Consider the following 13,196-nt stretch of genomic DNA (forward strand, 5'->3'; position numbering starts at 1 on the left):
AAGCACTGGGGAAGTAGAAAACTTACACACGAGGCAGACAGTGAGGGGCAAAAACCATCATGCACTGGGCGGGGATGGTCAACTCTGCGGCAGATGGGCAAGATTGTCTACTGCAATTTGCTAATGGGTCTGGTGTTGGCAAGGGTGACCGGGGCTTCTGCCCCATAGAGTTAAAATGTAAACCCACACAAAAGGAATAAGGATGCTACTGTTTTCTTGGCCTTATAGACAACACAGGGCAGTAATTAAAAAAAAAAAGTGTGCATTGAGGGTGGCACATGATAGTCGGGGCAGGATGGCTGGGTCACTGGGCAAATGACCCTACCCTTGTCATAGCTCAAGGAGCTTTGCCCTCCTTAAATTGGGTACTGAGGGGCTTCCAGATACAAGAAAGCATGAAAGAAAAAGTCAAGTTCACATTTACTAAGCCACGGCCGGCCACTTTGATACGGCAGCCCCAAAAGAGTGACAGAGCGGGGTGTGGGGGCGAGTAATGGCTGGTGAAGAGGCACTATAAATTGAAGGCCATATGAAGACCATTTAAATCATCTAAAATCCATTTTAAATCCTCGTTTTCCTTTTCTTATTGAGTGGAAAAGACTCGGGGGAGATTTCCACCACCATGTCTCGCTTTTACCCCAGTCAAAAAGAAAATAACCAACCAATAACCAAACGACAACGAACACTCAAGCAAACAGAGAGAGCGAGAGCGAGAGAGAGAGAGAGAGAGAGAGAGAGAAGGACTGACTCAGATACAAAATAAAAACCAAGGAAGTGAGCAAACAAATCATTCAGCTGGACATTTCTAGATGCCCCGGAGGCACGTGTGCCCAGTTGCACAGTGACGGTTACGGAAGAACGGAGGTCTTGCTACTGGACTCGGCCCGAATACACTCATCAGTCTGCTTCAACAGCCTCCGCACCAGCTTTTCGAGGTCCCTTCTTGATTTCAATTCTTCTTCCAGGCACTGCTTCATTCTTTTATTTTCCTATGATGGCAAAAGACTGGTTAATGCCCCAACCAAGGGCGCCCTTCCCAGGGCTCCTCCTGCTCATCTTCTTAGCAGCTTTCACCACTGACTGTACATGCCTTCCTCGGGCTCCTTTCTCTCAGCTTCTAAGACAGGACAGCCTCCTGCTTCTCTGACCCCTCTCGGGCCGAGCTTTCGCATTCTTTGGGCCTGCGGCGTAAGCGTCCGCGGCGGCTCTGGCCCAGGCCCTCTTCCAGCTTAGCTCCCTTTTCACTTAGTGTCTCATCTCCTGCAGCTCAACTCAGAGGCCGCGCACGTCTCTTACACACTTGACCTCATCTCATCTCACAAGCACTAGGTCCACAGTCCCCCAGTATCAACTTGGTATATACAAGTACCTCAAACTCATTATGTCCTAAAGTGAACTCTATCTTTACAGTCACCCCAACCTTCTCTTCCTCCTGTGGCTCTGGATCTCCATGAAGGGAACCACCCTGTCAAACCAGAGACCCATGTAAGAAGCTTCATCTTCAATCCTTATACTCGGTTCTCCTTATACTCACGCACTCACAAGTGCTTTATCTTTGTTAACGTTCTGCTTACAGATGTCAGAGCACAGGAAGGCCATCACTAAGTATGGGACCCTACTGCAAACCGCTAAGTAGGTATATGAGCAATCCTGAGAAATCTGAAGCCAAGACCATGCAGTAAAATCAACAAAACCTACCTTGAAGACACAAGAAAAATCCCCACCTCACCACCTTGTTCCTGTTATATGACCCGAGAAAATGACTATTCTATTTCATTACCTGTTTCAGTTCTTTGACCTCATCCTTCAAGGCATACACAGTGTCAACCAGACTCCTACAACATAAAGTTCAGAGATTAAGAGCTGGCACTGAAATGCTGTTAAGGAAAACTCAACCATAAAAGCAGCTTTCAAGAACTACAGATCCTGAAAAGCAGTGGACTTTCTAGCTGGTCAGGAGAGAGAGAGACTGCTACGAACCATCCTCGTGGTCCCCATTTTTATGGGCAAACAACTGCCAGCACGCATGGTCATTCGAATACCATGTCTTGGCACCTTTCCTATTTTGCCCTCTTCCTTGGCCGCCTGCTTCCCAGCTTGAGGGAGTACAAAGAAAGAGAGACCAGGGCTCGTCATAAGGTTCTGATTCTTTCTTTGGGGCAGGAATGAATATCACCTAACATATTAGGGGTGTTGAGACCCTGCCTATCTTACGGTATCTGTGTGATGGCACTGCTGTTCTCACCTCTCCGACTCTACATGACCCTGCATGACACAAAGTCGGGGGCATTATTTCTGGAAGATCCCACCTGTCTTAAAAGAGGATGAACTGCCCTGGCTGAGTCATGGGACATTTAAGTCCCAGATGGCTCTCTCCCTGGACAAGAACTCTGGAGATCTGGGTTCCAGTTCTGATCCTACCACTTACCAGTCCTCCAGCCCTGGGTAACCAGTTTCTTTCTCCTCCTCTCCTTGTCTTACTTTCTTTGCATACAAAATGGGGATGATACCACATTTCCCGCAAACCACACAAAGTTGCTGTGGGGATTAATATAGCTCTCATAACAATGTTATTACAACCGTTATCATTTACTGAGTGATGACCATGGGCCAGCCTTTATACTTCTTCTTCCATTTAGCCCCACAACAAACCTTAAATTCAAGTATTACCATCATACCCATTTATGGATGCAGAAACCAAGGCATGAAGCAGTTAAAAAGGCTGGCCCCAGGTCACACAGCTAATGTGATGCAGAATTTGGACTTGAACCAGGGCTGTTCTCTTGAGCCCAAGTGCTTTACCATTTTGCCACATCACTTCATATACCAGATGGAAAAACACATTGATGATGTCAAGCACTTTGAAATATGCTGTCCTATGCAAATTTAGGCCTGACTTCAGAAATGACTCAAGTTTAAAGAAATGAATTATTTGGCTACTTTGTGTTTATTTTATGAGCCCAAAGGTACTTAACCTGATTTTCCCCCATTAGGTCACCCTCACTAATGTGCAAAGGTAGACTGGGAACATCGTTTCCCTGTGCCTCAACCTCAATAGAAGTGGTGAAAGTAATGCTTGTCTCACTGGGTTTCTGGAGGATTCTAAATATTCAAGTATGTGAATGTCCAGGGTTTGACTCAGTAAATGGGAGAAGCAACCCTCTGGCCAGGAGAAGTAGTGCTGTAGCCTTCCTCAGAACCATCTGGACCCTGGAGTGCTATTACTGAATACTCTGAAGCACTGTACTGTACGGGGGTGCTGGCCCCAGAAAGTTCCACCCACTCTGCTTCCTGTTCTTCCTTCCCCTTGTTAGGGGGCAGCCCTCCCATAGTTCCCATCGGCGTGAGAGCAAAAAGGGCTATATGCCTGGACAAGGAGGCACTGTCCTTCAGTGCGGGCTTTGCAACAGACGCACTACCCTGCCAGAACCTTCTTTCCAGCCCCCAGACAAATCAGAAAATGTAGCCTGTTCTACTCACTTTTCTTCAATGATAGTCTGGCCATTGCTCCTGGTTTCTTCAATGATGAGTTTCTCCTCCTCGGGGAGTAAGACTTGTGGGAGTGAATCTTTGCGAGCACCTACGAAGACAAGGGTTGCGAGAGGGGAAAAGGGCAGAGTTACTCGAGACTACTCTAGGTGTTGGCCCTTCTGCTATTGTCGCTGAGGGGTCTTTGTCAATGGCACGTTGCTGCCTTGTACCCACCGAGCAGTCATTCAACACTTGCTGACTAAAATCTTCCTGACATGAGAAAACAGACAAATAATTGATTTGATTTTGGCCAGGGTGGAGGGTATTTTGTGAGTGAAGTCCATTTTGCCACAGAGCAGTCATCCAACACTTGCTGACTAAAATCTTCCTGACATGAGAAAACAAATAATTGATTTGATTTTGGCCAGGGTGGAGGGTATTTTGTGGGTGTAGTCCATTTTGGTGAAGGGCAGTGCCGGGGTGGGCGTTACCACGTCGCACAAAGATGTGGGCATCTTTATGGGTCTAGAGATGGAAGAGGTGACAGAACAGACAAGGGACCGGACCAAAGAGCTCTCCTGCACCTCCAACCTCCCCCTCGCTCTGGAGCCTTCCTTTTGGAGCTCGAGCCCTTAACCTTCAGCCTTTGCGCTGTGTGTGCTCATTGCCTCCCCCTCGCTGAGGTGGTGGTGTCTCTGCTTTCCACAGGGTCTGGCACTCCACAGGTGCTTACCAAGTAGGCAGCAGACTGGCTGACTGACTGGTTAAACGTGGTGGGAAGTAACAGCAGTGAGTTCCTGGGAAACGGGACTTCCAGCTGGAGAGGGAGGGGAATGGGAGGCCGCCATGATGCTAGACATGGCCAAGTCTCAGGGGAAGGCTGGGCAGGAGGGGCGGAAATGGGACTCTTGAGACCAGAACACCTGCCTGTGCCTCCTACAGATTGGCGGACGCTGTCAACGTGAAGAGTGCGGGTTCGGGGAGCAGATGAGGTCATGTTTTATACAAGGGATGCTTCTTCTGGTGTCTCCCTATCACCCTCTCCCTCCTAGTTTTCACAGCCCAAACTGCTCTCACTTTCCCTTCCGGCCTCCTCGAAACTTGTTCTCAGAGCTGGGTGTGCCTAAAGCCACAGCCAGGATCTGTCTGTGAAGGGGAACATAGGGCAGTCCTCTCCTCATGGTCAAACGTGTCAAAGTGTGACATCAAATGTTCTCCTCGCGCCAGCCCTGGGGGACACATTACTTCGAAGGCATCAGTCAAGGCCATCACCCAAGCCATCCCCACCCCCACTCAAGTGATTGGTCAGTAGCTGTCCAACAGGGAGAGTTATGGAGAACTCACTTCTGCAAATCAAAACACCTCACACCAGGTCTCCTGAATGTCTATAATCACGGAAGACAAGACAGAACCGAAGCGGTTCAAGGATCAAGTTCAAGGATCAATCAGGAAACGTCATCTCGCTCTCAGCATGTAGCCTGAAAGGTGCTGGGAGGCTGGGGGGCGGTACCCTTGTATGCTTCCCTGACAGCTCCCTGTAAACTGCGGACATTCCCAACAGCCCCCCTGCTCCACGCAGCTACATTTCCAGATTTTCAGAGCAACTGTGAAACCCGAGCTGGGTGAAGTGCTGTTCAGTTCGCTTAAATATGCAACTGATCAAAGATAGTATTCTGACTTCCTTTCCAAATCTGCCTATGAGAAGAGATTAGCATCAGTTCACAGACACAGGAACTCTCTGGGCTCTTTAATTCCTAACTAGTGCTGCTGAAGGTATCTGTGTACTTCAAAGGAGAAGGACTTTTTGAAAAAAAAAATTTTTTTTTTCATTTCTATCACCTCCAACTTTTTTACTCTTGCATCTGTCTTTCTCTCTGGGTGAAAAGAAGCAGCGGGTAAACAAACCGCCTGGCAGCTCAAAGCACCTTATCGGAAAGATGCAATTCTGCACCAGGTCACCTGCTTTTCACGTTTTTTTTTTTTTTTTTTTTGCAAAGAGGCGCTGAACAGTCAGAAGAGAAAGTGGTTGCGGGGGGTGGGGGGACCTACTTGAGCCGTGGCCTGGCTGCAAGTTCGCACTGGCGCAATAGGCTTCGATCACCCTCAGGATCTGCGCATCTTCTTCCAGAGCGGCGGTACCTGGGGGATTTAAGGGGGTAAGGACTTGGCAGAGAGAGATCCGTCTCTAGAACCTCAAAAGGATGCCACGCGCTTGGCTGCTGGGGACCAGCTCCCCCCTCCCCCTGCCCGGAAAGCCTCCTCTGGTGGCTCTCTTTCCATTTTTCTCTTCTGAGGAGACGTCTTCATCACTGGGGGCTTTTACTAGACTCCTAGGAGCCACGATGACAGCACTGGGCATGGCCCTAGCCTCGGTTCTCCCCTGACACACACCACAAACTGCCCCTCCTTCACACTGCCAGGCTTCCCTTCTCTAGGAAGCTTTCCCGCACACAACTCGCGCACTTTTTCCAACCAGCCAGCAGAGTCATTGATTCTCCCTCCCCCTGCCAAAATCTTCTTGAAGGGACTTGGGGGGAGGGTGGCGCAGAACCCTGCCAGAGGACTGATGCGTACTCCGCGGGGGACAGGCTGGGCCATGCAGAAGCTGGAGTGTGGCAGAGAGTTCTCCAGAGTGTATTTTTGGCTGAGACACCCTTTGCAATGCATCACTTACTCCTTTACCCGTGCCCCAGAGTACCTCGGTCCCCGCGATCGAGGCAAACGCGCACATAGGGACCGGTCGACCGACGGCACAGTCCGCCTCAGAATCAAGCTGCTTCTACAAGGCAGCAGGCTGATTCCTTGGCGAACTGGGAACGTCACTGAGCATTTAACTTCCAGAAGGGTTTCGGCCTTCAGGTCTATTTAGTGTGTCTCAGCAGGGGAAAACATCTTGGGCATCAGAAAATAAGGCGGGGGGCAATGTATCCATAGCATATGGGGCCCTTTAGTGGTTCCCAACCAGGCGGGATGAAATGTCCAAGGTGAAGGTCATAGGGCAGCCGTCTGGCTCAGATCAATGAAATGCAACGGGAGGCAGCTCGTTCAGAAAGCTTAGAGGTGACAGAACCTGAGAGCACGCAGAGTTTTCTGTAACAGGTGATACCAGAGGACAAACTGCTCTGATCATCTGCCCTCAACAAAATTCTTCTGCTAGCTCATCTGTAACCGACTGTCAAAAGGTATAAAACACGTACTTTTCCGAATCACGTATTCCTCCTCCGACGGCTTTCTTTCCGTCTTTCTTTTGTGAAGAAACTTCTTCATCGTTTTGGGGCTTTTACTAGACTCCTGTAAGGACGGAGGTTTCTTTATGAATTAGAATTCTCTCCCCGAAAACAAATGAAAAAGAGCAAATGAAATTAAACCAAATGGCTCTCTCTTATTTTGACGGTCTCCAGAGTGCATCTAAATTTAATAATGCACACAATAAATGGCTCCAATAAGCTCTAAAAGGTAACATAAAACAGAGGCAATGACACTCTCCTCTCAATTGCCAGAGGGACATGTGCCCATCTGTAGAGAAAGTAGTGGGTGTCAATCCTAGGGAAATAACCGTATTCCTAATTTGGTTTAGGGTCCTCACTGATACAGTTTTAAGGGAATTAAATAACAACTATAGTACACACTGCTTTTCAAAGAGCTTCAAAGTGGTATAAATACATTTTCCCTAGCAACAGTCCCCCAAAGAAGAATATTAATTTCCATTTGTCAGATGGGAAAATCAAGGCAGAGGGACTGAATCCTTTCCCTGAAGTTGGAGAGAAAAGCCAAATGAGTGCTCTCTGCATAAATAACTCCGGGTCGGCAGTCACAGGTGCAGACCCAAGCTTAGACATACATATCTGAAGCCGTAGTTTATTTTTTTTTAAGATTTTTATTTATTTATTTGACAGACAGAGATCAAAAGTAGGCAGAGAGGCAGGCAGAGAGAGGGGAAGGGAAGCAGGCTCCCCGCTGAGCAGAGAGCCCGATGTGGGGCTCGATCCCGGGACCCTGAGATCATGACCTGAGCCAAAGGCAGAGGCTTTAACCCACTGAGCCACCCAGGCACCCTTAAAGCCATATTTTTAATTAGGAGATGACAGAGCCACGAATTATTGAGTTTGCCTTTGCCGTCTGAATAACCAGTGCCCGTAACCAAGTAAATGGATTAGAATGGCAACCATTCTCCCAACCTCCCATGCGATGCATCTACGTGATGTGTGGATAATCATTGGTACCTTAAAATATATGGAACAAAGAATCTAATTTTTTCCACTCAGCCACAATGACCCACTTAGGCTTGAAAACAGACAGCCATGGAAAACTCGCATATGACAAAAATAACAGGAAAAAGAGCATTAAAACACATACAGCCACACAAGGAAAACAGGCCTTTTTAGGGCGTCTAAGACGTCGTTTTCAAACGTATTTCCCAAGAGCCTGCTTTTTTGAAGAAAGTACTTACATGTCAGATTTGCATCTTCATATTTTAGCCACCAATCAGAACAAGGGACAAAACAAGCATAAAGGAAAGCTTCATTCATCAAAGGTTATGGCACAGCATTATAACGTCACTGTAAGCCAAAGATATCGTTCTACCCTTACCTTTAAGATATAAGACATCCTCTAAAGTGAATATGTAAAGAAAGAGAAGATGAGCGTGAGAGGTCGATGGTTATAATGACCAAATCCATTTATCAACAATTCTAAAACAACATTTGAAATGTTAGTGTCATCATCAGTTACACAGAGTGAATATCATTACGTTTCCCACATTAGTCTCAGATGCCAATATCACCATGCAAAAAGCCCAAGGAATACAGTTCCGTGCAGAGTAACAAATACTGAAAGTAACCGAAATACACACTACATAGTAAGGACATATTAATAACTCTCTTCTCCCAGTGGAAACGACATGATCATGCCTTAGGATTAGTTCTGGGAAGAGCGGCACTTGAACTTAGTGACTGACAATTACAAAATAGCCATCGTTAAAAAGGGGACCCACGTAACTATGAAGTGGCCCTCCTGGTTCATGTAATCGGAGAAGAAAACTGGAGGCTTGCGGGCATCACGGGCCAAATTCCAAAGCAAACCTGTGGGACTGTTTCCTCGACCAATTCTGAACAGAGGTAGGTAATAAGGATTTAGCCTTCTCCTGTCGTGCCCAATTGAAATGATCAAAAAATCCTCCAGTGTCCAAAGATTGTTTTATTTTTACTGCACTCAGGGTTGGAGGCAACAATTCACCGAAATAGCAGCACGGTGTTTGAGATGGAGACAAACTTAAAATTGAGCTGAATCTGTGTCACGCATTGAAACACATATTCGATATAGAAATATATGCTGTCTTTGCCCCCTAATTCCAAGACGCACCTCATAACCCTCACAGACTTACACCTTCACTCGGTAAGACCTGGGTAAAGAACAGTTCCTAATAAACGAGGCTCTTCACTGAAAGCTGGAATGATGAGAAACAGCTTAGGGGGAAAAAGTAGTAAAATACACTGTGGATGGAAAAAGTAATAGTCCACATGTCCACCGAGGCCAGTGACTGATACTTCCTGACTGCAACTTTCAGGAAAACATAGAACCTTGAAGTCCCCACACTACCCAAATATCCAATGCCCTCTAAGGTTATTGCCTAGAAGCTTCTGCTTAAAGGACATTCTTTTCATTGAATTCTTTTCCCCTCCCAACTGTAGCAAAAAGTCCAGCCCCTCATAGTTCAGACCCAGGGCCTGGTCCTGTAAGACTTTCCCAGTTTGGCTTAACAGACCAGAATGATCCCAAATGCAGAACTGGGTCTGCTTGGATGGAAATTCAAGTCCAGTGAAGTGGCCCTTGGGTATACACGCCGGACCATGAGAAAGGTGAACCAGAGGCACTCTGGGAGGGCACCCGGGAGCTCAGGCAGTGCACACAAACCCTGTGGATAGTTGATAAATAAGAAATCCCCGAGTCTGACAATTCCCAAGTGATTGATGTGTATGCCATAGCATAAACTCTAGCACATTCCCACAGAACTCTTTGTAATGAGCTAGGGAATGAGCTTGTCAGAAGCATTTTATACCATAGGTAGCAAAAATTACCTCTTTATAACCTAGTGCTGCTGACGGTCTAAGTGGAGGTGCAGGTCGTAGACAACTTAAACTCCACGGCTTTATAATCTGAGGAGGTTCCAGGGGTCCTCGGGGCTGTCCAGTAGAGCTAAAAGACTGGGAAAATGTCTGATGAGATGTTGGCAATCTGCCATCTGAACCCGACCTTGGGCCAACACGGCGAGAGAACAGCGCAGTGTCATTGGATCAGCAAAGCCAGCCACAGGAAGGAAAAGGTGGGAACACAAAAGCATCCCGTTTGAGAACTGGCACTTTTCGGTCCAGCTTATGCGGGTCTGTGAGCAACAGCACCCCACTGACTCAACATCCTATGATCCTGTCTTCCCTCTCTCTGCTGGAATTTCACTCAAGCCAGGGGTGGCTTTCCTTTAGAAGAGAGGAAAGCAGAGTTAACCTCGAATGGGTTCAGTCACGTGTTGGGCGCTCAACTAGGTGCCAAAAGAGGTTATTTCACCGGAACAACTGAAGACGAACATCAGCAAAGCAAAGAAACTAGCTGGCGACTGACAAAGCCAAGATTTGAACTCAGGTCCAATGCCAAAGCCCTCGTTCTTCGCACCGCAACACGCGGTGCTCGAGACTGGAGTTTTGGCATGGCCGGTATGAGTGTTAACAGAGAACACGGCAATCTTCGCTCTCACTTAACAAGTACGGTAAAATCTCATCGATTCCAATTCCAGAAAGTCCAAATTCATGCTAACTCGGAAGAAGGCAACGCTGGAAGTTTACCCTTGAAGGTGACCCAATGAATGTGGGGGCATAAATGAGATTTGGAGGGGTGGGGAGACCCTTAGGACCATCAAACAGAAGTGCACACCTCTGTCTTAACTTGGGTGGACCCTTGTCCAAAACCAGCCATCGGAATTCATGAGGTTTTATTGTACTTCGAAACCTACAGACATAGACGAGCCGAAGTCTTAGGGCATGCTCGCTACTTCTCGTAAGTCCTCTGCAGGCAGGTCTGACGAGAGCCTCAACAACCCCCATACAGCACGAGTGGGCCACTTACGGAATGGGCGCTGCAAGATGATGATGACGTTTTGGATAACGAGCTGCAGGAGGCGGGTCCCCGGATGAGTCGGCACAGCTGCTCCAGCCACTCCTGGAAGTCCTGACTGCTGTTGCAGTGGATGACGATTCTCTCTATGTTACCTGCATCGTCCGACGGGGAGCATTTGGTAATGAGAGACGAGAAGCCTGAGCTCACCTCCCCATACACAGACTCAACGCAACTAAGACTCGCACCTAGAGAATAACCCTGTGGAAGCTTCTATGTCAGAAGGAACAGTTCATGAGGTCAGGAAATTAAGTATCTGTATCTGATTTCTAACACTGTCCCTGATTTCTACTGCTTACAGAATCGGAGGAAAGGAGTGTAAAACTTCAAACAAACTCACAGGGCAAAAATTGAAGGCCAGGGCCCATCTCAGCCCGCCGGGAGAATTCTGGACTGCCTCACCGAACTATTCAAAGTTGAAACGGGACCAACATCTAATCTCAGGCTCCCTCCTAGGGAAGAAGTGGGTAAGGCCTGGGGCCATTATCCCAGTGTCAGCCACCGTGCCAAGTCCATACAAAAAAAAATACCACTGTCACATGGAAATCACACAGGCCTGGCAAAAAGGCACCACAGGCCAAAAGGTCAGGCTTGGCATTTTCTTCAGTTTGTGCTTTTATGTCAGTCCATTTTGTTATTTCTGAGTTCTAACAAGCAGCTCTTATGAAAGAAGAGATTGAAACTAATGGCAAAGCCGAGGTTTCCAAATGACCAGGAGACTGTGTTCCATCGCTGGGCCCTAATTACACTCTGCCTTGCCCAGGTAAAACTCACTCAGAGGCTTATCACAGAAAATAATGACATTAATTTACTCAAATTCCATTTCGTCCCAAAAAGGATTTCAAGTAGCTACTTGAAAAAAGAGAAAATTACCTACCTGTGATTTCAAATGTGTTGTCATTCCCTTCGATTTCATCTAATCTAGTCACCACCATTCCCGCTACTGGTATTTTTCCCTATCAAGAAAAGAACATTCCCATTAAGTCTGTGGTTATATGCATCTCTGCTTATGTCTATTAGATTTTTGTGACCCTCTCAAGAATCACTGTTGAATGACGGCTAGACAGATTTCTCTGTCCTGTCAATAGATAGTATGTTTCTCTGCTTTCAGTTTTCATTAGACAAGGAAGCAAGGGGGAAATGTGGGTTGTGTTTTGCTAAAACGCCCTAAACCATATGGTGGGGATTTACAAACAGCTCACTTTTTTCTGACACATTTGCAGGAGAATCTGTCAACAAAGTAAAGATTCCCAAAAAATAAATAAATAAAAATAAAAATTTTTTTAATGAAAATTAGTAATTGCTACAACAGATAAAAACAGGCAACCGTAACTCACGGGCCCCTCCATATTTGGGGAGCAGGTTGAAGGAAGCTTAACTTCCTAAGGAGTTTCTTCACGACTTGTACTTCAGAACCCCGAATCCGCTTTATAGTTTCTCAGCAGTAATGATGTGAGACGAGCCCGTGAAACTTGGCTGCGAATTTATCCGGTTGCACACTTAAGAGTTCTTTTTAAACATGCATAGGTTATGCTCATAACCAGAGCAGTGGACATTGAAGATAAACTCATTACAGCAATATAAAGGTTTCTGATCTAAAGAACATCTGATCTTATAAGCTGTTTAATTACAACAAAGGGTCAGAGCATTCTGTGTTCTCTGGCTGGACCTTTTTACGTCACAGTGGAAATACTGCATCTGGATGGAAACCTGTTTTCATTCTGGATCCTGCTATGTGCTTTATATGAAATCTACTAACCTGGTAGATAAAGCCACTCATCCGAGGACTTGCCGATAACATTATCAGGACACTGGAGAATAACAGAAGGTACCGCTCCTCTTTTTCCTAAAGGGAAATGAAACACGCTAAGCGGAGAACAGAAGTTGGGCATTTTATTTGTTAAGAATTTCAGGAGTCCCTAATGTGTAACACAGAGCTTATGGGAGGCAATGAAACACGAACGGTGACCTTTTAAAAAAGATACCCAACCTCGAGGCACCAAACTGGTTGGATTTTGCTTTGAAAGGAATACAAACCCGTGGTGTATCTCTCTTCTGCCTCTACGTAACAGTGAGATACGAAAAACCATGCTGGTTTCCCGAGTATACACACCTAAGTTGTCACGTGGTTCATGCCAAGGCACGAGGCTCTGGGGTCACAAAATGAAAACGATTTTACTTTGAAAAGGAGCAAAACAGAAGGGGTTTCCAGGTGACAGGAAGTTTCCTATGCTCTAGCATGTGTCTCAAATTCTTATTCATAAAATTACTTTTAACCGGTAAGAACAAGAGAACTATCATACCCATGTAACGTGAAAAAGTAATTACTTTCTGAAAACAGCATAAAACGAAATCTCACACAGGAGGGCTTCTCCGAACCCCTTAAACAGAGAGGCGATTAGCAGGTGCAAAAACACCAGCCGGTTTGCTCTAATGATCCTTATGCCTCTCTCCGTCTCCTTCCTTGCACTTGAGAAGGGCAGTCCTTCGGGGCTCACTCTTCTAGTAAGTTCTCTGCAGCCTCTCACATCTTTCTATTGCCTGGTTTCCTTCTATAGACA

The 13,196-nt window shown here is 46.5% G+C and overlaps 1 protein-coding gene across 5 annotated transcripts in view; it reads right to left on the bottom strand.

The window, feature by feature from the left end:
- Positions 1-220: 220 nt before the first annotated feature.
- The window catches only part of ARHGEF6 (Rac/Cdc42 guanine nucleotide exchange factor 6), a 98,985-nt gene continuing 86,009 nt past the window's right edge, over positions 221-13,196 (bottom strand). For 2 of the 5 annotated variants that reach the window (XM_032329491.1, XM_032329494.1), the window contains 10 exons: positions 12,395-12,481; positions 11,513-11,591; positions 10,588-10,730; positions 9,549-9,674; positions 8,062-8,082; positions 6,669-6,762; positions 5,521-5,610; positions 3,481-3,580; positions 1,781-1,835; positions 221-989 (listed from right to left, as the gene is read on the bottom strand). In XM_032329491.1, the coding sequence (XP_032185382.1) occupies positions 849-989; positions 1,781-1,835; positions 3,481-3,580; positions 5,521-5,610; positions 6,669-6,762; positions 8,062-8,082; positions 9,549-9,674; positions 10,588-10,730; positions 11,513-11,591; positions 12,395-12,481 (936 nt within the window). In that variant the 3' untranslated portion in view covers positions 221-848. The remainder of the gene's footprint in view (positions 990-1,780; positions 1,836-3,480; positions 3,581-5,520; positions 5,611-6,668; positions 6,763-8,061; positions 8,083-9,548; positions 9,675-10,587; positions 10,731-11,512; positions 11,592-12,394; positions 12,482-13,196) is intronic. The other 3 variants (XM_032329495.1, XM_032329492.1, XM_032329493.1) reach the window with 3 other exon arrangements.

The sequence above is a fragment of the Mustela erminea genome, chromosome X (assembly GCF_009829155.1).
Source record: "Mustela erminea isolate mMusErm1 chromosome X, mMusErm1.Pri, whole genome shotgun sequence".
NCBI lineage: Eukaryota > Metazoa > Chordata > Mammalia > Carnivora > Mustelidae > Mustela > Mustela erminea.